We start from the raw sequence: 27,269 nt of genomic DNA, 5'->3' as shown, positions 1-27,269 counted from the left end.
ATAAGAAATGTGATTTCACAAATTACATAGGCCTAACCTCATACTTACAATGGAAATTATGTTAGCAATTTTCTGTGTAATATTAAGCTTGAGCTTTGAGTCAGGAGAGGGAGGCATATACCACTCCAAGTTAGCATGGAAGAGGAAAAGATCTGTGGCAGTCATTGTTAAAAACTGGCTTTCACTGCATCCTCCATCTGTGGAAGAAACAAAATGCTGAATGAAAGGTTTATCCTTTCGATATACAGTGGACCCCCGGTATTCGCGTTCTCCAGATTCGCAGACTCACACATTCGCGGATTTCTCTCGGGAACGTTTCCCTGCATTATTCGCGGAAAATTCACGCATTCGCGGTATTTTTCTATGATAAATATCCACAAATTCCTGGTTTTTTTGATGGATTTCATCATAAAATGCACTTTTTGTGATAAAACTATTAAAAAAACCATGTAGGAAAATTTTTAGTGGGTTTTTCTTGAGTTGTAACTAACAAAATAGGCTGTTTTTAGCATTTTTATAGGGGTTCCAAACATTCGCGGATTCTAACTATTCACGGGGGGTCTGGTACGCATCCCCCGCGAATACGGGGGGACCACTGTAGTACTTTCAACAGACTGGTTACATTTTTCATAAGCATATTTTAACCTGAGAGGAAGGTTATCTTTACTAGATATTACCTTTGAATGAAGTGAATATGTTATACGTATTTGATTTATATAGTACACTGAATACTAATTAAAAGCAAAACAAAAAGTATTTAATGTCACAAAGATTTATTCTTGGATCGACACGTGAGTCAACGGATGGGTAGTAACCTCAATTGTATGTCAATATTACCAGCATTTTCACTCTTCACAAATGATCCTGACTTTAAGAAAACATTATTAGAGGGCAAAAGTAAAACTGGTACATTAAAAGGGCTAAACAGCAAACCTTACTATAGCAAGACTATTGTAAGCATGTTTCCACGGTACTATCACAAACTTTAATGGTAACAATGTGTAAAACATTCTCAGGTTTTGAGGAATAAAATGCTTTTTCTTATTTGTAAAATCTGCATCGTGTGGATTTTAATCTTTATTCTATTTTCATTTTGTTCTGTTTAGGATATCAAGTTGTGTGATGTTTTTGAAAGCTGGCATTCCATCCATAAGAAGTACTGAGACACTTGGCAAAAGAAAATTCCTCATGAAACATGGCTAGGTAGTTAATACAGGGTGTGTCACTTGATAATCTGTTTCAACTTTTTAGTTTGCTGGTATGTCGACTCCGGAGGAACTTATTAACCCCTATTGGATGGGTAAACATATCGATATGCAGCTCCTCAGGCCAAGTAAACTTTGAGGTCCACCAGTTTACGAAAAAAATACCAAATTTGTAACTAATTTGTATTTTTCGTAACTAACAAACCTGAGGTCTTAACATTAGGATTTACTAGCGCCAAGCTGGAAACCGGTAGAATTAAAATTACACTTGTGAGATCCAGGGACTAATGGCATCTATACCAGGTCACGGGGCATGTATACCCAGAATGCCCACGGCTACCTGTGACCCACCAGTTATATTTCTAACCCAGTTTAGACTGCTAGAGGGGTGGTTCGAGGTGGGCCTTTACTGTTAAGACCTCAGGTTGTTAGTTATGAAAAATACAAATTAGTTACAAATTTGGTATTTGTTCATATACGAAACAAACCTTCGGTCTTAACATTAGGATAGACTTACTATTGGAGGGAGGTAAGTCTCTACAACTGACTGGGAGTTTGCCACCTTATCCATTTCCGAATATATAGGGAAATTCTAAGAGAATGGACAATGAACCTAGAACCAAAGATATAAGCGGATCTATTGGTTTTCCCCCACTGGGTGTAGATACCATTCTACTGTTTACTCTTGTCCCTTGCAACTGGATCCACCTTCACCCCCTCCCCTCTTTTCCCTATTATCCAGAGGGGTGTGTTGTTGCTACTGAAAAGTTATATCATAACCTAAGATAGCTTCACAGTATGGCTGACCACCTCACCTGCATCTAGTCCGTTCCAGCACATGACGGTACTCTCCTTCATATTGCCCGTAGTTAAAGGAGTAGGAAGAAAGTAGTAAAGAAAAAAAGACCAGTCATCCCATTCATTCTACTTTCATACCTTCATCTTAGACTAGACGCAAACTGACCCGCCAGGGGCACTGGATGAACTATATCACTTGTTGGGCCGCCACCACTGGACCCAAGGAAAAGGTGTCCAAGGATCTATGGGCAACATCTTTCAAATAAAATGAGGTGAAAGTTGTTTGGCGTTTCCACACACCAGCTTTCATAATTCTATCCACAGACATGTTCTTCTTAAATGCCAGAGAAGTACTCACACCCCTGATGTCATGAGCTCTAGCTCCCACCTGGCTATCTGACCCTCTGTCTTCTGCCATATAAGCATCTCTGATCGTCTCCCTTAGCCAAAACGATATTGTATTCCTGGACACTTCCTTCTTGTTCCGTCCTGTACTTACGAACAACCTCCGGCACCCCGGCCTGAGGTGCCTTGTTCTCTTTAAGTACTCCCTTAGTGCCCTCCCGACGGGGCACAGGAGCATCTCAGCTTTGTCGTTGTCTACAAAGTCTGCCAAGGAAGGTATGGTAAAGGAGTCGAATCTGCCGTCTACTATTGTTGGATTTTGGGTCTTGGCCACGAATTAATTCTGGAACAAACTCAAATACCATTGATCTCCAACCTCTCGAGTGCTTTATGAGATATGAGAGGCCATGTAGCTCCCCCACCCTTTTGGTTGAAGCCAGGGCCAATAAGAAGACTGTCTTCAGGGTCAGGCTCCTATCTGTGGACTGCCTTAGTGGTTCGTAGGGGGGTTTTTGTAGTCAGTACTCAGTACCCTGGTCAGATCCCAATCTGGGGCTTTTAGCTCCTTTGGTGGGCATGACTGTTCAAAGCTCCTCATCAGCATGGCGAACTCCCATGAAGACGATAAGTCAACTCCTTTCATTCGTAAGACTGAGGCTAGAGCCGCCCTATACCCCTTCACTGCAGATACAGACATATGTTTTTCTGTTCTGAGATATATCAGAAAGTCTGCTAACTGCTGAATAGTGGTAACCGAGTGGAGACAAGTTGTCTACGACACCAATCACAGTATGCTGACCACTTTCCTTGGTATACTGTCGCAGATGATTTTCTGATATTACCTGCCATCTGAGTTGCTGCTTTCTGTGAAAACCCTCTCGCTCGGAGGAGATACTTGACAGTCTCCACCCGTGAAGCGATAGGGACTTCACCGACTGGTGGTACCTCTCCACGTGCGGCTGACACAGTAGGTTGCTCCATGGAGGTAACTCTCTTGGCACATCTACTAGGAGTTCCAGTAGGTCTGGAAACCACTCTGCTTTCGGCCATAACGGGGCTACCAGGCTCATCCTGAGGTTCTGAGACCGCATTACCTTGTTCAGAACCTGACGGATTAGACAAAATGGAGGAAATGCGTACACGTCCAGATTGTCCCAGGGGTGTTGTAGCGCATCTTCTGCTACTGCCTCTGCGTCTGGGACTATTGAACAATACACTTCCAACTTTTTGTTGTACCTGGTTGCGAATAGGTCTATGATCGGTCCTTCCCACAACATGAGCATCCTGTCCACTACCTGTTGGTGAAGGGACCACTCCGTTCCCAGAATCTGATCCCTGCGGCTCAACTTGTCGGCCACTATGTTTCTTTTTCCCGGAATATACCTGGCCTTGATGTCTACCAGGTTCTCTATAGCCCACTGGTGAAGTTGAACTGTCATCACATGTAACTGCCGAGAAACTAGGCCTCCTTGCTTGTTTATATAAGCTACTACTGTGGTGTTGTCTGACATCAATACCACTGAGTGTCCCTTTACTCTCTCCCTGAATTCCTGTAGAGCTAGAAAAGCTGCTTTCAACTCCAGCACGTTTATATGGAGTTCTCTGTCCTTGCAACTCCCTTTTTCTGACACCATCAACTCCTCCATATGGACTCCCCAGCCTTCTAGTGACGCCATCCGAGAACAGCAAGAGGTCTGGAGAGGATTGTTGAAGGGGGACACCCACTGTCAGATTGTTGTCGTTCACCCACCAACAGCAAGTCTTTCCTCACTTCTGCCGACAAGGGAATTTGCTCGTACGGGTGATCTACTATTGTGACCAAAAACTCCTTCATCCTCCATTGTAGGGACCGAAGGTGTAGCCTTCCTTGTGGTACTAGCTTCTCCAGGGAGGTTAGGATTCCCAGCACCACCTGCCACTGTCTTGCTGGCTGTGTCTGTTTTCCCAGAAAGGCATTCACCCACTTTGTTTGCATTCTCTATTCTTTGGTCTGTCGGGAATACTTTGGCTTGTGTTGTGTCTATCACCATTCCCAGATATTCCAAATGTTGACTTGGATCCAACTGCGACTTCTCCTGATTTACCACAATGCCTAGGCTGTGAAAAAGCTGCAGGAGGGGCCGCCCTGTCCCCTGAGTAATTTTCTCCCTGGACTTTGCTATCACCAGCCAATCGTCCAGATATCTTATTAGCCTGATCCCCTGAGCATGCGCCAACGCCGACACGAGGGTGAACACTCTTGTAAAAACTTGAGGAGACGTTGTCAATCCGAAGCACAGGACCTTGAATTCGAAAGCTTTCCCTGCAAGACTGAAGTGGAGAAATTTCCTTGAAGACTGATGGACTGGTATCTGAAAGTATGCGTCCTTTAGATCGACTGTCAGCATAAAGTCTCCGATTCTGACTGCTTGTAGAACCGTTTTCGGAGTTTCCATCTTGAAACTGGTTTTCCTTATACAGTAAGTCCTCGGGTTACGCTGGTCTCGACTTACGATGTTTCGTGGTTACGAACGTGCCCCCATAAAAATATAAAAAAATAATATTTTGCGTCGTTCAGTTTTACGCGGTTTAGCGTCGTAAGCAACGTAAACAAACGCCAACTAGTTCCGGGCGCACGGCGGAAGAATACGCTTTGTGGGGGAGAGGACGGCGTCGCTTCGCTACGCTCATTCCTCGCCCATACGCCATTTTGGTTGTTTACACTGCCTCTCTCTCCCTCGTGTTGTATCGTTTTTGTAACTTTTTGCTCTTTGTTATGGCTCCCAAGCGCAAGGCGGACTCTTCTGATGGTAGTGCATCGAAGAAAAGAAAGGCCATCACCATGGAAATTAAAGTGGACATTATAAAGAGATCTGGGAGAAGGGAGAAACGCCAACAAACATTGGCCGCTCGCTTGGCCTTAGCCGTTCGACCGTTGCTACCATTATCAAAGATAAAGAGCGCATCGTTGAACATGTGAAAGGATCTGCTCCTATGAAAGCGACAGTGATAACTAAGCAGCGTAGTGGTCTAATAATTGAAATGGAAAGGTTATTGGTGCGTTTGGTTGGAAGACCAAAATCAACGGCGTATCCCAGTCAGCCTTATGGTGATTCAGGAGAAGGCGAAAAGATGTTTGAAGCGTTGAAAAAAGAAAAGGGGGAGGGAAGTGAAAGTGAAGAGTTTGTGGCTAGTAGGGTTGGTTTATGCGATTTAAGGCTCGGGCCAATTACCATAACCTTAAATTGCAAGGTGAAGCTGCTAGTGGGGATGAGAAAGCAGCGAGTGAATTTCCTAAAGCGTTTGTCTGAGATAATTAAGGAGGGGGGTTATTCTGCTCAGCAAGTGTTTAACGTAGACGAGACAGGTTTGTTTTGGAAACGTATGCCTAACCGCACTTACATCGCCAAGGAGGAGAAGTCAGCACCCGTCATAAAGCCAGCAAGGAGAGGCTAACTTTACTTCTTGGGGGTAATGCTGCTGGCGACTTCAAACTGAAGCCCTTGTTGGTGTATCAGGCTGAAAATCCAAGGGCACTCAAGGGCATTTGGAAGGGTCAACTACCAGTAATTTGGAAGTCCAACAAGAAGGCATGGGTGACACTTGCAGTGTTTGAGGACTGGTTCGTAAACCATTTTGTTCCAAGTGTGGAGCGGTATTGCGCCTCCAAGGGTATCCCCTTTAAGGTGTTGCTAGTGCTGGACAATGCCCCTGGACACCCTGCCCAGCTGGGAGACTTCAACCCTAATGTCAAGGTGGTTTACCTTCCACCTAATACCACGGCCCTTTTACAGCCTATGGACCAAGGAGTGATTGCTTCGTTCAAGGCCTACTACCTACGAAGGACAATTGCTATGGCTTTACAGGCAACTGAAACCAAGAAGGACTTGACTCTGAAGGACTTTTGGAAATCCTACAACATCCTTGATGCTGTAAAGAACATTGCTAATTCCTGGGAGGAGGTTAAGCAAACAAACATGAATGGTGTCTGGAAGAAAATTTGTCCTCAATTTGTGAATGATTTCCATGGGTTTGAGGACACAATTCAGCTAGTTGTCAAGAACGTTGTTGCCCTGAGTAAGGAAATCAATTTGGAGATGGAGGTTGATGATGTTACAGAGCTGCTGGAGTCTCATGGCGAGGAGTTATCTGCTGAGGACCTGATACAACTGGAGAAGCAGATGATAAAGGAAGAAGAAGCAGCACCCACCCCAGAGCCTAAGGCTTTCACCAAGGCAGGACTTGATAAGAGGTTTTGCAGAGTTGCAGCAAGCGTTGTCAACTTTTGAGGCTCAGGATCCCAACTTGGACAGGTTCACTAGGGTTTCCAGAGGCGTCATGGATTTGATGCAGTGTTTACAAGGAGATCTTGGATGAAAAGAGGTCGCTCTCTGTTCAGACTAACCTGGAGCAGTATTTTAAGAAGGTAGAGAGGCCTGCAGGAGATCCTGTACCCTCTAACCTCAGCTGCCTCTGCTAATCCAGACTCGCCTGCCCCACAATCTCCAGCACCTTCTGAATGTTCTGCTAACCCAGACTCACCTGCCCCAGTATCTCCAGCACCTTCTGTAGGTTCTGCCTCACCTAAAGACTCACCTGCCCCAACATCTCCAGTAGTATGTTCTGCCTCACCTCAAGAAATCACCTGCCTCAGCATCTCCAGTACTAGTATGTTCTGCCTCACCTCAAGAATCACCTGCCTCAGCATCTCCAGCAACTTCTGGAGGTTCTTTTTCTCTTCACTAACCTCCCCCAGTCTCTCCAGCACCGCAGCTTCCTCTCCAGTGTGCAAGCCAATCAAACTAATAAAGGTAAGGAATTGTTCTCTCGTTGTTATTGATAGGTATTTACATTAAATCATGTGGTATTTTTCAATGTTCCGACTTACGCTGAAAATCGTGTTACGACGCATCGTAAGAACGGATCAACGTCGTAACTCGAGGACCCCCTGTAAACAGATTCAGCGTTGACAGGTCTATTACTGTCCTCCACTCCCCGTTGGCTTTGGGTACCAGAAAATCCTGCTGTAGAAGCCTTTTGCCGGACTGCATACTTGTTGCACAGCTCCTTTTTCCATCATCTTCTTCACTTCGTCCGGAAGAATAGTGGCCTTCTGAGATTTGTGGGCATAAGTGACGTGGGGTAATGGTTGATCTGTCAGGGGCGGGTTACCTCGAACGGATCAAATACCCGATCCTGAGAACATCCACCACCCACTGCTCTGCCCCTAGTTCCTGCCACACCTTCCAGTGATTTGCCAGGCAACCCACCACTGGTGTGGCCGAGTGATGGGAGGCGCCCATCCTATCTTCTTGAGCCTCTCCCTCTTCCCCCTTCCTCTGTTGTTTCTATTGTGAAAGGGCCGATGAGTTAGCCTCTTTGGGGAAGAGGGTCTTGTGACTCTATTAGGGATGCTATGTCTCACTGTCTTCTTTCGAGACATCTGCTGTTGTCTTCCCTCCAAAGGAGTAGTTTGACTGTTAGACGTTTTCCTAACTGCCTGTTGCACCAACCTATCGTTAGTATCCATCCTTCTTCTATCTATCGCCTCTTCCAGTATGACCTCTGGCAACAGCAGTTGCGATTCCAAGATATCTCCATTCCTCATTGCTAACAGGGAATCCAAATCCACATTGCGGCTTAGTCTAGCCAACGCTGCATCTCTCCTCATTAGCAGGATATTTGCCCAAACATTGGCACTTACGTTTGTCAGGTACGCAATCGCCTTGGAACCTGACTGTAGTAACCTAATGAACAATGGTTCATCCACTACTTTTCTTGTTGCTTCCGAGGATGCAATCTTCGCCACTGCTGTTGACCAAAGGTCTAACCGAGAAGCAGCCTGAAAGACAGAAGAAGCTGTTGCTTCTAACGTAGCAGCCTCTTGGTACGTCATCGAAGGGCACTCTATTTTAACCTGGTCCAAGGTTAATCCAGGCCTTAACCTTACAACATTAGGGTTCATTTGTCTAGACAGCAAAGGGACCTTCGGTGTCGTATAATATTTCCTTTGCTTTATCATTGGAGGGGGAATAAATTTAAATGATCTATTAGATCTTAAGGAATTATCCCTCCCTGCAATCTTTGCGTTTACGTGTTGCAAGACCGATTCCGCATGACTCGAACAAGGCAATTCATACGACACCTTGGTATCCCTCTTTAATCCAAATGCCATGTCAATTCCAGGCGGAAGCATACTGGCCGGTGTTTCTGTCTTCTCCGAAAGGTTATTGAATTGACGAATCAAATCAATCACCTCTGCATACGAGGCCAGAAACTCTTGGTTTTCTTCTTCCTCTGGCTCTAGTGTACCATTCTCCGTCACAAGGGATGTTGTCTCGCCCCTATCTTCTGACAGACGGCCCGGAATTCCACGGCCGCCTGCCCCTACGGCCGCGGTCTCTTTGATCTTTGCTGGCCGCTGTTGGCTCGATCCCGGATAGTCAGCAGGGGAACGAGAACGCCTCACTCTTTCTCTGCTCACGGATCTAGAGCGAGAATCTCGTCTAGATCTCCAAGATGAAGGCTCCCTTAAGACAGATATAAGTTCGTCTCTATTAGTATTGGCATCGTTTCCGAGCATCGGCGAGCCCGGCCTCGACCTTCTATCCAGACAGACACTGCCTTCCACGAACGTATCAGCCGAGGTTGCCAACTCTTTATTTTTCGTATGGAGTACCTTTTAATAGGACCTCGTCCTTCGTACGTATTTTGAACGGCCTTACGGGCGAAACTGGGACCTGCATTCCATCCTCTGCTGCACCTTTCGCCGCCAACGTCGATTTTACCAGAGGTACCGTAGTTTTTGCGATCCGAACTGGCAACTCCGCATCGGCCGCTAGTCCGCCGGCCGTCACCTCTCTCGCTTGTTCGGATTCTTGCGAACGGCTTCGTCTGCTAACCTTGTGCTTAATAGCCACTGACTTCCCGACCTTCCTGCTGACTTGGAAATGACAGTCTTGGTCCGAAGATGAGGAAGAATTGATTCTTGTCCTCTTACCCCGAGGATCTGCAAGGAACTCCCGAATCCTCCTCCAACGCCTGACTGGCGCTCGCCGTTACGTTATCGGACTTAGCGATGACACCAAACTAGAGGAAGAAGGCGAAGAAGGCGAATCACACTTTTTCTTTTTGTCTCTCTTATTCATTCTCTTCTCTATATCCTGTAATTTCTGCATTACAGTTTGCATTGACGGGTCAGAAGGCGTATTAGCGTCTGGGTGCAGCGAAATAGGCCGAGAATCGGTCTGTGACGTCATCACGCCTGCCATATCGGTGTGTGACGTATGTTGTGACGTTATCCCTCTCGTAGGGAGAGACTGAGAGGTTTCTGCTGGCAACCGCACGTTTGCTGCCAGACTACCTCCCACGTTCTGCATCGCTGTAAACACTGAGTGTGATGGTGAAGCCGCTGCATTAATTCCCATAAATTGCAAGCCCGGGGGATGAGGAACATTCAGCGCTACCGGTCCCTGCTGGAACCGTGACGTCATATAATGCGCAAGCAGACCATCCAAGGTTGGTACGCCTGGTAGGCCTAGCGCTGACCACGTACCATCTAACCTATGCGCTTGAGGAGCAGGAGCCTGGAACAAAGATGGCGGATCTCCCCCTCTACTTGCTGGGAACAAAGGAGAGTGCATATTATTCATAAGCTTACCCAAGGCCCCTCCTGACGTTTCCGATACTGAACCGCTAGGAGAAACCGAAGGGGTATGAGACAAATCAAAAGCAGGTGGAGAAACATGGAGCAGCCTGGTTTATTGCCGATACAAAAGAAGCCGGTAAGGTTTGGTCATCCAAAGATGGCGTCACCACCTTCCTTTTGTATTGGCTTTTCCCATAGAACTTCTTCCACTGTTCCACCGACCAACCGCGACAAACAGAACATGGATTAGTAATCGTACATACGTTTTCCCTGCACCTACTACACGTTGGATGAGGATCCGTCGACACCGAAGTTAGGAACCTAGAACATGGAAAGCCACTGACTCCTGGGCATTTCCTTTGTTTCCTCTTCAAAATGGTAGACGATCCCAATGTTGAGGCAAAATTCTCCATCATACCACGTATACACTCTTACCTCACACTGATCACACTCGGAGAAAGAAAAGGTAATAGGAAATGAAAAATGAAAAATGAAATGGATAAAGAACGGGCAAACTGAAAAACCGGCTTTAAATCAGATAGACAGTAACACGTCTTATCTTAAAGGCGGTAGGAAAATAACTGGTGGGTCACAGGTAGCCGTGGGCATTCTGGGTATACATGCCCTGTGACCTGGTATAGATACCATTAGTCCCTGGATCTCACAAGTGTAATTTTAATTCTACCGGTTTCCAGCTTGGCGCTAGTAAATCCTAATGTTAAGACCGAAGGTTTGTTTCGTATATGAACAAACACATCAATGGAAAGAGGGAGATATGCAAATGTACATGGTGAAAGAAAAAAAAAATTCTAAAATATTTACCCTACCTTCCACAAGAAGTTGAAAATGACTATTTATAACCCATTGTGGGGCCTCTCTTACAAGACAATCATAAATTTTACCAACTTATGTTTTTTTAATAAATAATCTTATTTTATTTTGTAAAATTATAATTACTGCTCACACAATATTAAAACAGATAAAAAATAAAATCAGTAACAAATTCTTGGCATATTTGTTGAAAAATATTTATGTAAATTTACCAATAACAAAGATTCAGTAACCTTTTTTTATTTTTTACATGTTTTCTAATATTTCTTTGCACTTTTTTTTGGTAAAATTACATTTACATCTGACATACTATTGTAAAAGACAAGAACAAAAACCAACAGCAACCCCTTGGTATATTTATGAGGAAATTTACAAAAAAAGTTATGTAAGACAGAGACGTAATACATCCCCCCCTTGAAGTTACAAGCACAACTGAACTCCTGAGATACCAAGTTTGTGGTTTTAGCCAGTATAAAAGTTGCCATTAGTGAATTTATAGGCTATAAAAGTATTGGCACCTCTTTCCCACCCAATTCTTTCCAAATTGGTGGCGCTTAATATTGCTTATCTACAGGATCAATCTGTCCACCACCCCAAACCTGTTATTACTATTCCCAAGGATCAATCCATCCATTAAGGGTTAAACATTGAAATCAATGAACTTGAAAAGGCATAAAACAAAGTAATTTTAAAATAAGTCACCTGAAAAATTCTCAGTATACAGTATGCTATACCAACCAATGCTATGGTACACTAATGCACAGACATTTTTAAATATGCTAGTCAAAATTTGAATGCATCTTCAATAGCACATAATACATTAACTAAGAAGAGCCCAAAAAGTGTCTAGTTATGTGGTTAAGTAGTTTGATCAAACTATTTTAAATGATTAATAATAGTTCACTTATCTTTTCTAAACTATTCTTAATGATACATTCTTTTATTTCTCTAATTACTTTTTGTATAGACATCCTTGTACTGTAATAGCAAGTTCATGGTTTTTTAAATTAATCTATAAGCACATATGCTAATGTTAACATACAACAAAGGGATTTTGACGTAGGAAAAATCTATTTCTGGGCGAGGAAGCCGTGTCGCCCAGTGAAATACGTTCCTTTAATGCTATTTCTAAGGTAAAATATTGCTAAAATACCAGAGAACTGCTAAATTGGACATGCCAGAATATTCTGACTCGCTCACCCTTTTTAAAAGGGTGTCGGTATGAATCTGGGGCGAGTGAAAAACACTACCACAGCAGCCTCTCCAATTAGCCTTTTCCACATCAAAACCCTTTAGAAAAGGGGAGCCGTACTACGGCTCACTCCCTGCTACCGCGAAGGTAGCGTCAGGGACGACATACCTGCAGATAGCATTCTAGCTTGGTGACTAAGGAGGGTGGGAAAGACAGGGTGGGATTTCACTGGGCGACACTGCTTCCTTAAGAATACTTACCTAGCAAGAGGGAAACAATAGCAAACATGGAGAGACTAGTTTCCTCTCCCACTGATATCTGAGTTTCTTTTATCATCTCGGTCAGAGACTCCTCTTGGGCAGGGCTGCACTCTTCAATGCTTGGGTTTACCCCATATTCCTCCAAAGATTCTGCAAAGTACAAACAAAAAATAACAAACAAGAAAAATTTACTATCTGTGCAGAGTACAGATATCCCTATGCCTTTTTTAGTAAATTCTATTTAATTATTAAATACCTTTTAATACAAGTACAATTTGCTTCCATATATTTATTCTACCCAGCAATAAAATAAGCAAATTGCAAAATATCTGATATTCAGTCTCACTCAGCTATTATGCATGATGCAATGCAACAAAAAACAAAACCTTAATGCTTGTTAATTTCTACACAAAATAGCTAGCCTGTGCATTACACCCTTCATGGTTGGGATCTAAATGATAATTTCTTATAAGATACAGAAATGTTATCAAAAGTTCCATGGTAAAGCTATTACATCTAGTCCTTTTAACTCTTCTCCCCTTCCTTGTTTTGAGTAGTGGTCTCCAGTGTGGTCTTTGGGTGATTACTCTCATCTAAAGCTCTATCCACGAGTCAAGTTTATTTTGCCAACTCTTACGCTGACTTGTGGAATATACATAAAGTGAATTCATTGGGCTCATTGCATCAAATGTACTACAGCAACAAATATCCTCTGCTCTTCTTCACCTGACCAAGCTGTTTTTGCTTGCATTAGGCAGGCTGCTGCTGCTAACAATGTGTCATTTTAGTATCAGGTTTAATATTACTTCATTTCCTAGTAGTTTTATTTTGGCTAAAACTAAAATGTGGAATACTATGCCTAGTGAAACTGGAGTCTTCTGATCTTCAAATCTTTGTGCAAGGAACGCACTAATTCCTGCTTTCTGTTAATATCTCTTGAATTCTGGTGTATCAGCTTTATTTTCCATTCCCTCATATTTAACTATTCATCACTTTTCCTACAAGTTGTGTATCTTTGCAGACAAATTTTGCTTTGAAGCCCTCTTAGGTTTATAACCTGTTGACCCTGTTCTTAAGGGTTTTCAGCTAAAGATTTAAAGAAACAAAGACAAGAGAGGCTGGTATCTGGATCCAATCTTTCTTGCTCTGCCTGGGAGAAACATCACAAAAACACACTTGGCTTTTCATGGACAACTTGAAAGATCTTGGGCTTTGTGATCCTATATGCTCACTCACTTATTAAGAGATATGCAGCCTTGACAATTAAAAATGTTCCCCTACATAAGTGCTCTGAGAGGATAGTTTCCACTTACAAATTAAGGATGTCTCCTAATGTGTATGTCGTTTGAGTCATTCACACCAACAATGTTCATAATGCTGTCCAACAGGGCTCTAATTCAGTTCTTGACTCCCAGTTCCTTTTCCAGCTTTGGGTTCCTTACTACTCAGATTCAGGAGAACTGCCTTTGGTCTCTTCACATCCTTTCATTTTTGTTTGTGTGTCAGCAGCTCAGTAACCTCACATTTAACTCAAAATCTTAAATTACATATATTGCTTAAACCAAAAATACCTATATCCCTATGCCATGGTTCTTACACACACAGATTGGATTACATAAAAAATTATTAGGTTGACCACCAGTGATCTGAAAGATTCTGTCAAGAACCAACCAGAACAGTTGGATGAAGTGTCTGCAATTATGTGGCATGTATGACATTTGCTTTGCTATTAAGTAATCCTCTGTTCTGAAAAAAATTACATTCTATGAAACAGTTAAAAAAAAACTTTAGGGATTATATAGTATTTGAAGAACAGTATGCATGTATGTTTGTGGCAAGTTTAAATTGTACTATGAGAAGGTACGTTACATCAGGCTACAATTTACACACTGAAGTACTATGACATTTAAAGGACTTTGATATACAATAACATCATTTGCATATATGAAAATATATAAGAAATACAAAGTAATGATGAACAATTCTCATTAAAGAAATGTAAAGTTCATTACCATAATACAAACACCTTATATGTTTATGGAAAGTTATACACTACAACAAACAAGAATAACAGCTAACTAGTGAACTCAAAGTAGCAGTTTTTGATCTTATGGGTCAGCCTGTAATGTTATTTTTATTTGAGGTTTTGAATAATTTAATACCGTATATACTCGAGTAACATGTGATCTCGCATATTATGCGACCCCCAAATTTTCACCAATAAACAGTGGTTTTGTCATGTATCTCATGTATCATGCGAGTTCCTTTTCCGAGAGCGTCAATTCATAAGGTTGGTGGTTTAGCGTGCTAATGGCCGAGTCATTCAGATGTGCTGCTGCTAGTCAAGTTACGGTAATTTTCTTACTAATCCCGAGAATTGAACAGAAAATCTCAAGATTAAAAAAGAATCCCAAGATAATAAAATAATTGTCAAAATACCATGCCTTGGAGTCTCTCTCTCTCTCTCTCTCTCTCTCTCTCTCTCTCTCTCTCTCTCTCTCTCTCTCTCTCTCTCCCCAACGGGTATCAGTAAATGTGTAGACATTGTGTGCATGTACATAATGCTTTAAAAAATGTGCAGTACACACACATTCTTTTATCCGATTTTTTGGTTTTTGGAATTTTTCAGATTTCGGAAATGTGAGGTCAGATGCATAATCAAACAAACATCACTACTGCAGAAAATACATTTTTTCCCTTTTATATTTTTCATTATTGTTATTTATTACTTACAGTTTATTTAAGTAAATATTAATATACAGTGGTCCCCTAGTATTCGCGGGGGATGCGTACCAGACCCCCCCGTGAATAGTTAGAATCCGCGAATGTTTGGAACCCCTATAAAAATGCTAAAAACAGCCTATTTTGTTAGTTACAACTCAAGAAAAACCCACTAAAAATTTTCCTACATGGTTTTTTTTAATAGTTTTTATCACAAAAGTTCATTTTATGATGAAATCCATAAAAAAAAACCAGGAATTTGTGGGATATTTATCATAGAAAAATACCGCGAATGCGTGAATTTTCCGCGAATAATGCAGGGAAACGTTCCCGAGAGAAATCCGCGCATGTGTGAGTCCGCGAATCTGGAGAACGCGAATACGGGGGGTCCACTGTAATATTGTTAAATGAATGTAAGATAATTAAGATAATGTATAATCAAATAGTGGGATAATTAATACCATATGTTAACTAATAGCTATTATTTTCAAAACAAACATTCCAAACAACGCAAAAAAAATATATGTACATAACAATCAAAATATGATATTTTGCAGTTCAACTTGTGAATTTTAACAATAAGTATGACTATAAAATATATTCCACCATATCGATCTTGAAGTTAGAGTCTTAAAATATTGAGGACGGTCTGGGAAAAGGATTTGCTTAGTGATGACCCATCGCTACAACACAATTTGGCATTTTCATACCACTATATTGATGATGCATCGCTACAACACACTGGTATTTTTCATACCACTATTCATTAAAGTTAAAATGATCATATTATATTATTGTTTTCACAAAGAAGTAATTATATAAAGAAAAGTATTGAGTTATTTTTGCCATCAGTAGTCAGAAAATCACGATCATGGTAACATTCAAACATAGTGCCATCCACGGCATATGTCTATAAATAGAACAGAAGCAGAGGGCAGTCATTGGATAACAGATCTCCAAGGCTACCAACCAGCCAATCAGGTGTTGGTTATACTACTACTACAGTGAATTTCTTGGAATGAACGTTTACACACGCGAAGCTGACGATGATGTGTGTGTTTTGCAGACCGTACGTTTTAGTTTTTTATTTTTTATAATAAGTAAAGATTTTACTGATTACATGAAGAATAGAATGATTCCTTCTCATTACTTTGAATGCAAAATGGTTTGAAGATTCTTCTGCAAAAAGAAAACAGAAAAAAAAAATTCTTTAGAAGATGATACCTATTTACTAATGCTGTTGACATACCTTCAAAACAAAATTCAGCTCTCTAATCTCTGGAAAAATGTTAATCTTTCTGTGTGCTGGTCACACCCTTTATAGGCCCCGCGACTACCAACAACAAAATTTGTTTGTTTGTTTTATCTTTCAAAGATGTAGGTATTACAGTATACCCATACACACACACATACAGTTGCGCGTGTGGCAATACCTATAGTTTTCAGAGACTCAAGTTAACACTTAACAGTATAGTTGAGAGAGAGAGAGAGAGAGAGAGAGAGAGAGAGAGAGAGTGTGTTCAGCAATGGTTCATCTCTCTAATCTCTCGAGGAATGTTAAGATTTGTTCCCTGCTTTATGTAAATTTAGTCCATGCGACTGACAAGAATAAAATTCATATTTGTTTTTTTTTGTCTTCCAGATATGAATTATCAGTACTGCACATTTTTTTTAACCCCCTAAAGACGAGGAGCCACTTTTCTGGCTTTCCAACTCCCGACGCTGAGCAACTTTAGTGGCCCGATTTTAACCGCGCGCCAATACTTCTAGAGACAGATTTCTTACACCATTACCGTGCTCTATGATGCCGTATCAATACTTGAGTGTTATTGGCTAAATGTTATTACATCACAATGACACTCATTAGAAATCCCGTTACTTAATTGGTTAAAAGGTTTATGACGTGGAAAAAAGCAAAATTCCCGGCAAAACTTCAGTCTCGGCGTTGGTTTTGAGTGTTTCGTGACCGGCTTTTCGATAACTACTATCTCTTATCGTTATTTTTTGTAATTATTACAGGTTAATATGGGATAAAGATATGATAGAATGATAAAACAAGTTTTAAGTGATAACAGGAATTACCAGTAATGGAATAATTTGTATATCATATAAGTGAATTTGTAGCAAAAGCTAATAATTTTGTTTTTTCGAATGTACATTGAGATATCATGGTTGGCGTCTTGGTTTCGAGTGATAATCTTTATCATAATTCTTATTTTTCGTAACTATTACATGCTGATATTGAATAAAAACGTACACTCTACTTGGGAATACCAAAAAGGATGTGGGCTTTGTTTGTGCTGCATGCTTTGCTTCATATCATAAGAAGAACTAAGAGTAAGTACCGACTTATGGATGAATATATATTTTTCCTTTCTTTTGTTTAGTATACTGTATCCCATGTAGATATACAAATGAACATTTGCATGCACTCACATTCATATATATATATATATATATATATATAATATATATATATATATATATATATATATATATATATATATATATACTATATATATATATATAATATATATATATATATATATATATATATATATATATATATATATATATATATATATATATATATATACACACACACATATATAAATAATGTAATTATATATAAATAAATATATATATATATATATATATATATTATATATATATATATATATATATATATATATATAATATATATATATACATATATATATATATATATATATATATATATATATATATATATATATATATATATATATATATATATATATATATAGATATATATATATATATATATATATATATATATATATATATCATATATATATATATATGAAGAGCCTTACGAATTTGTTCCCCAGAATTCCTGGAAAAAGAATTTGAACTAATTCGCAAGCAACTTTCGTCTTTAAAATATCCTGACCATATAATTGAGAAAGCAATTCACAAAGCTAACGTAATTTTCTACCGACCCCTAAAGACAAGACAAGAGAATGCACCCAACAATAAAATAATAATTCCCCACCTGGACACGATTAAGAGAAATAACAACCCCCCCTCGGAAAATCGAACCCTTTTGTATTTACTTACCCAAACACCTTAGCCAAATCCTGATTTAACGTCCAACAAAAGACATCTCCAAAGGACTCTCGGGTATACTAAATCCCATGCCAGGACTGTGACCAATCTTACATCGGATTTACAGGTAAATCCCTTCCCAGAGATTAATACAACACAAACGGTCAGTTAGGTATGGACAACAGAACTCGGCTATTTTCAACCATATAAATGAACATAACCATAGAATAAACTGGAATTTGTCACGTGTAATTTATAGCAGCAACTGCCGGTACAAGAGTCAAATGATGGAATCGGCCTTAATAAAAGAGAGGCAGGTAATGAACATCTCAAAAGGAGGATGGATTTCGGACACGATCGACAACATCTTCATTCAACCAACCCTTAAGAAGATTAGAGGAAGATTATCAGCGGGGGTGACTTAAAATGGCTTGTTTGTGGATGGACCTCTTGGTATAAATACACCTTTTCTGTAAACTTTTCTCATTCATCTACCTGAAGAGGGAGACAGCAGTCTCTGAAATATAGTACTTTTTCTCTATTTTGGTGTTTTTATGGGCTCCTTTTATTAGATATATATATATATATATATATATAATTAATACTTGTTTGTGCTGTGTTACTGAACAAGGCATATTTCACATACGTTCAGAGGTGTTTTGAGTTTAGTGCCAGTGTGAGTAGTTATGAATTATACTCTAAAAATGTTCTGAAAATGTTGTATATCCATCTGCTTTTGCTTCCCCTGAATGACAAGTAAATTTAAGTATATAGCATTGAGTTTACGTAAATTGATCAAGCAGTAATTTATGAAATTAGGATACAAAATTTGTCTTCACTAACGCTGAGAATATTGACCAAATTTTGGATATTAAAGGAAAATCTAGAAAAAATATAGAGAAGGGAATAATACAATTTAAAAGGTGTCCATTTCATATAGAAAGGTTCTGCCTTGAACTTGCAATTTATTTGAAGTGAAAATAGTAAGTAATAAAGGAGATATTAACAATAAACTACAATTAATTAATTGTGCAGAACCCGTGCGGATCAGCGTATCAATTTTAGCTACGTACATACCACCCGCCATTCAAATTTACCGCGTCTTGCGGGGGTTAAGAAGCATGAACACACTGCCTGCATATGTACTAATGCCCACTGGTTAAATATTCTCCCTCTCTCTCTCTCAACAGGAAAGATAATGTCAATTCAAATTATCAGTATCTTTCCTTGATAGACAGACAGACAGACAACATATATATTTAGGGCTTGGCATGTCAATTATTTTATTATCTTGGGATTTTCCATGGTCAATTCTTGGGATTAGTAAGAAAAATGCATAATTTGAGTAGCATAGCAGCAGCTGCAGCGCACACCCAAATGAATCGGGTAAGCCTAGCACCAACCAAACTATAGCATTTACAAAATGAACAGAGCTCTCTGGCTGGGCTGTTTTGGTCCTCCCATGTGTTTGATCTCCACATATCTGCCAAATTTATAACAACAAGAGATAATACAATTTCTCCCATTACATATATCAAATATTATCTTTTCCGTTACGCAGAATTCTAAATAAATTACGTGGTTCACGATTGATAGTTTTTTTATGCAATAACAATAAACGGAGTCAGATTTTCTATCAACATGGCTATCTCATTTTTGGTGCTGTTGCAGTAATATTTCAACCAGTTCCATGTGCGTTTAAATCCACAATGTACAGTCTGGAGGCAGTTCTCCCTTCTACACATATCTTGGTTTCTTAATATCGTAGGTATAGAATAAATTGGTGAGCAAAGAAATATGAAATAAAATAAAAGAGTAAGTTTGATGAGTGAGAAAATAAACAACCATATACAGACAGATTCTCTCTCTCTCTGACAAAATAATATATGTATAGGAAACAATGACTGATGATTGCTTGAATGCGATATGGCAAAGTTTTGGCCTGACTGAAGTGTGGAGTGACTTTGACACCAACTTACAAGTTATTCCTGGTCATCTCACAGCCATGGATAGACTATCAACTTCACAACCGAGAAAGGGCAATCGTATACAAAATAAATAGGTATGGAAAATGCGAAATGCGGGCCTATGTTATCCCATAAAAAAAAACTGTCGCGCGGACAGCTGTAAGATTTAGGAGAGAGAGAGAGAGCAGGGCCGAATAGGAAGGAGATTAAAGTACCTGGGCAGTTGTTGTTTTTGTAAAATTGGCATAAGGGCAGATCTTTAAAAGCCACACCAGAGAGCTCGCCACGGTAACAAGACTATACCTTCCATAAGAATTGATGTTCTACTCCACAAAATGTTTTAGGTTTTTAGAGCTTTTTGGTTTTCAGGATTTTGGAGAGGATTGTGTGTGTATTGTAGTACAGTAAAGATAATACATCATTGGAAAAAAATTGTTTGTCAGTTGCGTGGGCTATGAAGGGTGTGTTATCACTGACCACCTGGTTAACGCTAATGGATTAGCAGTCCTCCAGAGAATACAAAGATGTCTAATCTTGTTTAGTAGTAGGCCAACATTGCTGCCAGAACTGCAAATCAACTGGTATAAATAGCTCAGAAGTGCAAGCAGTAATTACGGGCTGCTCAGTGAGCAAGAGCCCGCGCTGACACAAGGTCAGCTTAATCAAAAAAACAACAAGCAGTAAAATAAAACAGTAGCAACTCGGCCCACAGAGTGAATAGGACCATGGAGAAAAGATCAGCAAGGAAGTATACTGCTAAATTTAAGCTTCAAGTTGTAGCTGAAGCTGACAAAAACAACAATGTTTTCAAGCTGGTTAAGCGGTTTGGCGTCGGGGAAAGCTGTGTCCGAAGCTGGAGGAAACAAAAGGAAAATTAAATAGTAACTCCATCTTATGAGTGTGCAAATTGCGGATCCAAATGTAAATGGCCGCATTTAGAAGATAAAGTGGCAAAGTGGGTGTCCGAAAACCGAGAAAATGGTTTTATTATAACACGATGTAATATAAGACTGTATGCAATTTGAGAAACAAGAAAAATGGGCATTCCAGAGTTTATAGCAAGTGCAGGATGGTGTACTCGGTTTATGACAAGGCATAACTTTGTCCTAAGAAGGAAAACCAAAATAGCACAAAAACTACCCAAAGAACTGGAAGAAAAAAATCAATTTCCTCAAATTTGTAATCAAGCACCGCAAAGCTGATAATTACAAATTATCATGTATCAGCAACATGGATGAAACTCCGCTTACCTTCGACATGCCGTCAAACTCAAACGTAAATAAAATAGGAGAGAAAAGCATTTTAATCAAACTACTGGTCACGAAAGGACACACTTTACTGTTGTTTTAACATGTATGGCAGATGGGACAAAACTTCCCCCCATAGTTATCTTTAAACGGAAATTAGATGCTAAAGAAAAATTCCTGAATGGTATCATTGTCCACGTTACAACGAACGGAAAGGATGGATGAATGGTGATGGCTGTAAGACTTGAGTAAAGAGAGTTTGGGCATCAAGGCCTGGTTTACGGAAAGAAAAAAGTTTATTGGTTTGGGACATGTTTAGGTCACATCAAGTAAACTCGGTTTTAAAAGGTGTTCGAGATACAAACACAGTATAGTCTGTTATTCCTGGTGATTTGACTAGCGTTTGTCAACCTCTCGACGTATCAATTACTAAGCCTTTTAAAGACAACATCACGAAGAGGTGGAATGAATGGATGTTGGAAGGGGAGAAAGCATTTACTGGAGGGAGGATGAAAGCTCCAAGTTTGTCTCTATGTATGTGGGTTAAAGAATCCAGGACAGAAATCGATAAAAATGTGATAATCAAAGCATTTAAATAATGTGGATCAAATGCTCTGGATGGAAGTGAGGACGATGTCTTATACGAAGATGCAGAAGATGAAGATGAAATTATCAAGGATCTAGATGACGAATATGATGACTGCCTTGATGACGAAGAATTCAGAGCCTTATTTGATGATATGGACACAGAGAGCAACTTTGGAGGGTTTTTATAATTTTATGCATTTTTATTTAATAAATTTTCACTTACCTGTATCCTAAAATAAAAATAATACTTCAAGTTACAAATGTTTCTTTTACCGAGTAAAACAAAAAGTAAAAAATCCTTCGGTATTGTGCCTTAAACAATGGATTTGGAAATTATAGATGGTTAGTCTAGAACAGTTAAACATGTTGTATAAACCAAAAAAATGCAAATGGTGCACAATTGCTCTTTTGTACTTAAAAATACGATAGTAATATGAGAATACATATAATATTATTGGATATAGTGAAGTACAAGTAAGCAAAACTTTTTAAAAGATCTACTGTTTTCCTCCGGTAGTAACTATCGCAATCGGCCGATTTTGGAAAGCACAGACGGTACGCTAATTTTATACCGCGTGTATGATGCGACCCCTTTAAAATTGGCTTCAAAATTAGGTTTCAAAAGTCTCATAATATGCGAGTATATACGGTAAGCTTATTTTCTGCAATACCCATTTCACATTTTAAACAATAGAAATAGCTGTCAAATATTTTTCATTAGGAGCATGGGAGGCGTGAAATCACTCCAAATATGTATGGATGACTAGAAAAAGAAAAAAATGTTCACCCTAGCTAGTGGCTATTTTTGCAAGATTAAGTGACTTGTTGGTAAATATCTTTAAATAATAACTATATAAGCCATAAATTTAGTCAGTCTAAGTTACTGTAGTCTTACCTTTGGAAATTAGAATTACTAATAAGATTCAACAGATCTACAAAGAAATCTGCTGTAGATAAAACCTACAAGGACACATGATATACAAGATTGGTTGATAAGCAAAAAACTGAATAATACTTGATTTGGCATTGGTTTCAGTCACAGTGACTGCATATAGTGATATTACCTTTTACTAAATTTATGCAGTAAAAATGTATAATCAAATGGTTAATTTCAAAAGAGATAAGACACCAATCAAATATTCTGAAAAAATATATATATAAACAAAAAACCCAGTATCCTTGTACATTTCCACATAGATAACTGATTTAAAGTGCTATAAATACACACCTAAAAAGAAGTTGAAGAAACAATTAGCCCGGTGAGAATCAGCTAAAGAAATCAATACCATACTGTCTCCAAGGGTTAGTCCTACTCCTTGTCGCTGAATATAGGCCTATGGATGACACGTACCTCTGACACATTATGAGATAATCTTTCCTCTAACCATGTTTGAGGGCTATCACTGAAAAGCAAAATTTAAAAATTTTCTTGATAAATGGTTAAAACCTATATTTCAAACCAAATTAGTCTATTAAATAGAAAGAAAATTCTTATCACTTTTATACTTCATGACAGGAATGAGATGTCCTTGGCAACTATCAGCATTAGTGACCACTTCACATTTGACACCAAATACCTTATTCAGTCAATAATTTCTAAACTACTTAACTCAAGAGTATATCCCATTGTGTTCAATAACTATATGTATTGAAAATCAACAAAATGCCTTTTTCAAACGAATACTTACTCCTCCGGTCCTACTATTTCTAGTATATATATTTTCCTGCTTGACAAAACAACAATACCCTGATACTCTCTTAAACCTCCTTTAACAAGCAGTACAGCCTGAAAATAAAATTAGAATTTTTGAAAACAAATTTCCTAGTATAAATTTTTATTACAGATAGGAAGCAATTAAAAACAAACTGGTTATTTTTTCAATCCTGACAGTGGATACAGCAGGAAAACATAAATGCCAAATTAAATACAAAATATATAGACACCATTTGAACAATTTCCAAGAGTAATTCGATATAGCAACAAACAGCTTCAAGTTTTTTCTGGAGTTTACCATATTACCTAAAGCTGACAAAGTGTAATCAAAGAAAAGGTATAAAATATGAAATGCTGCAGCAATACAAAGAATCCATGTTTCCAATCAGCTACTGTTACAAGAATAAAAATACCAATGACAAGAAAGAGAAGAGAATTTATTTACATTCATATATCTTCCTAAAGCATAACGATAGTGTAATACTTTAATTATATGGATTAAAAGAGAGCAAAGGGATAACAGCAAATTCCAGATAATGGCAAGTAAAAAAAAAACCTAGGGTTATTCAAGGTGAACTCCATACCTTTCCTCACCTAACCTTGTCAATACCAAAGAACTGCAAAAACTTGGTATACTTATATAAACAACAACCATCACACTTTGAACTGAAAACTTTATGAAAAAGGCAATTATTTACCTTTTTTCCCAATAATTGTATCAAGATATAATGCAAAAATACACTGAAAAAATGCAACCCCCTCTCTCTCTCTCTCTCAAATCACACAGTTCAGTTGGCAGGTGGTCTACCTGTGTTTCCCCCACAGAATGATATCCTAAATTTTTTCAAATTAATTAACATGCGTTATCTCTTAAAACGCCTAATGGGTATAATAAAAATCGTCTCCCGTATGCTGAGGGGTCTCGGAGTGAGCGCCGAAAGTGGAAAAAATATTTTTTTCAAAAAATCACAGCGTGCTTAGTTTTCAAGATTAAGAGTTCATTTTTGGCTCCTTTTTTGTCATTGCCTGAAGTTTAGTATGCAACCATCAGAAATGAAAAAAAAAAAAGCATCATCATATATAAATAATGCGATATATGATAGTGCGAAACAAAAAAAAATAAAATTTCATATATAATTGTATTCAAATCGCGCTGTGAGCAAAACGGTTAAAGCTAACAAGTTAATTTTTTTCATTGTATTGTACACTAAATTGCAATCATTTTGGCATATAACACATTGTAAAACGATCAAACCAACACAGAGAAAATATTATCACAAAATGATGCATGAATTCGTAACGCACGGACGTACAAAAAATGTTTATTTTTTTAAATTCACCATAAATCTAAATATTGTTCTAGAGACTTCCAATTTGTTTCAAAATGAAGATAAATGATTGAATATTACTATACTGTAAGAGTTTTAGCTTACAATTGCAGTTTTTGACTCTTTGGATGAGTTTAAAGTTGACCGGATGTCGAATTTTTTTTATATATTTTATTAAAATGCAAATATTTCAAAAATGAGAAAAGCTACAACCTTAATTTATTTTGTGTTGTTTTCTACATGAAATTGCGCACATTTTCATATATAAAACTCTATAAAACGCCTAATATAAAACGGAGTAAATATTCCGAGAATGCGACATACTCATTTCGGAGATTTGTAGCAGAGAATCCGCGTGTGGAGGGAAGGAAAGTTTTTTTAGAAATTCACCAAAATAAACTAAAACATTTGTGCTAGAGACTTCGAACTTGTTTCAAAATGAGTAAATGGACTGATATTACTACACAGTATGAGTTTTAGCTTACAATTGCATTTTTATACCATTTTGGTAAAGTCAAAGTTGACCAAATGTGGTTTTTTTTCTATTTATTGTGATTTATATGCAAATATTTCGAAAATGAGAAAGCTACAACCTTCAATTATTTTTTAGATGTATTCTACATAAAATTTGCGCACATTTTCATATATAAAACTTTATGTAACGGAACGCTTAATTTAAAATGGTGCAAACATTACGACAATCGCACGTATGATTTTTTCGGAAGTTACTGCGCGGACGTAAGGAAAAATTTTTTTTTTTTCCATAAATTCACCATAATCGAAATATTGTGCTAGATATTTCCAATTTGTTGCAAAATGAAGGTAAATGATTGAATGTTACTAGAATAATAAGAGTTTTAGCTTACAATTTGCGTTTCTCGACCATTTCGGTAGTCAAAGTTGACCGAAGGTTGAAATTTTGGCACTTATCGTTATTTATATGAAAATATTTCAAAACTGATAAAAGCTACAACCATGGGTTGTTTTTAGATGTATTGTGCACTTTTATCATATCAAACTTTATGTAACGGCTAATTTAAAATTGTGCAAACATTACGACAATCGTATATATGATTTTTTTCGGAAGAGTTACCGCGCGGATGTAAGGAAAAAAAAGTTTTATTCATAAATTCACCATAAATCAAAATATTATGCTAGAGACTTCCAATTTGTTGCAAAATGAAGGTAATGATTGAATATTACTAAAATATAATAGTTTTAGCTTACAATTGCGTTTTTCGACCATTTCGGTAGAGTCAAAGTTGACCGAAGGTTGAAATTTTGGCACTTATCATTATTATATGAAAATATTTCAAAAATGATAAAAGCTACAATCATGAGTATTCTTTTTTGTATTCTACATGAAATTGCGCACATTTTCATATATAATCTCCATGTAACGGCTATTTAAAACGGTGCAAAAATTATGTCAAAGTGACGAAATAATTTCTGAGATGTGTCAATGATAACTTTTTAGTGCGATAAGAAAGAAATTCGCGCTTCCGCGCCTGTGTAACGATTGTAAACGCAAACAACACCTTGATCTGTGAACTCCAAGCATACCCCAAGGCGTGTGATTCAAAAGTTTTCGGCTGGTAGGCCTATATGTATTTTTTTGCGAATTTTTACAAAACTTTTCTATGTCGACGTAAATACGTCCAATCGGCACCCGACAGACAATTTATCTCGACGTAAAATACGTCCAATAGGCTTTTAAGGGTTAAGTGCATGGCAGAAAACTATACAAATAAACAAACATTACTAATATTTATAAATTACTTTCAAGTAACTTTAACAACCACTAAAAACTTGAAATAAAACAAATTTCCCCAAATAGCCATTTCTTATATACCTAAAATATAGTAACAAGAACTAAACTTTGAATGTGAACAAAGTGCTCACCTTAACAAGACCTAAAATGAATTCTTCAGGCTCATGAAACAGCAAGACTTCGCAATGAAGTTTAAGACGATGATCTATGGTCTGAAAAATCTTCATATGAATAACGAACAGGATTGGCAATTCTGGGAATTCCTTCTACATCTTCAACCTCTTCCCACCAAGCCAACCGTATTCCTGGAAACGTTGGGCCAAATTCAAAATCATGATTAACCAACATTCAGTCATCACCAATAAAAAGAAAAGCAAACTTAAACATGTCGTAATGAAGCATATCTCATGAAACTATCTCTTACTTGCTTGCTTTTTGAACAAAATAACATATTACAAAGTTACCAGTAAGTGTATGTAGTAATGACTGAACCCATGATGTGAGTGAGCGTTGTGCAACTACTTCACTTTCTTTGTCGTCTAACTGGGCTTGTCATCACTGCTTTATGAGGGTTTAATGAAGGTATCA

At 38.4% G+C, this 27,269-nt stretch overlaps 2 protein-coding genes across 2 annotated transcripts in view; one reads left to right on the top strand and one right to left on the bottom strand.

Annotated features, from left to right (window-relative positions):
- LOC135200802 (uncharacterized) lies at positions 1-26,962 on the bottom strand. The gene is made up of 5 exons (XM_064229461.1): positions 26,813-26,962; positions 23,557-23,654; positions 23,097-23,271; positions 12,259-12,408; positions 1-197 (listed from the first exon to the last, which is right to left on the bottom strand). The coding sequence occupies exons 3-5, from the start codon at positions 23,155-23,157 to the stop codon at positions 16-18; spliced, it is 393 nt and encodes a 130-aa protein (XP_064085531.1). The 5' UTR covers positions 23,158-23,271; positions 23,557-23,654; positions 26,813-26,962; the 3' UTR covers positions 1-15.
- The window catches only part of LOC135200804 (serine/threonine-protein kinase 11-interacting protein-like), a 249,900-nt gene that overhangs the window by 160,517 nt on the left and 62,114 nt on the right, over positions 1-27,269 (top strand).

This window comes from Macrobrachium nipponense, chromosome 27, assembly GCF_015104395.2.
Source record: "Macrobrachium nipponense isolate FS-2020 chromosome 27, ASM1510439v2, whole genome shotgun sequence".
Classification (NCBI taxonomy): domain Eukaryota; kingdom Metazoa; phylum Arthropoda; class Malacostraca; order Decapoda; family Palaemonidae; genus Macrobrachium; species Macrobrachium nipponense.
This window is presented reverse-complemented; position numbering and strand designations above follow the sequence as displayed.

Excerpts from the sequence above, each read along its gene's own strand:
- LOC135200802 (XM_064229461.1), bottom strand. The coding sequence starts at position 23,157 with ATGGTATTGATTTCTTTAGCTGATTCTCACCGGGCTAATTGTTTCTTC. Across the intron at positions 12,409-23,096 it reads TTTCTTCAACTTCTTTTTAG|AATCTTTGGAGGAATATGGG; the intron begins GTGTGTATTTAT and ends TGTACTTTGCAG. Across the intron at positions 198-12,258 it reads TATTGTTTCCCTCTTGCTAG|ATGGAGGATGCAGTGAAAGC; the intron begins GTAAGTATTCTT and ends TTTCTTCCACAG.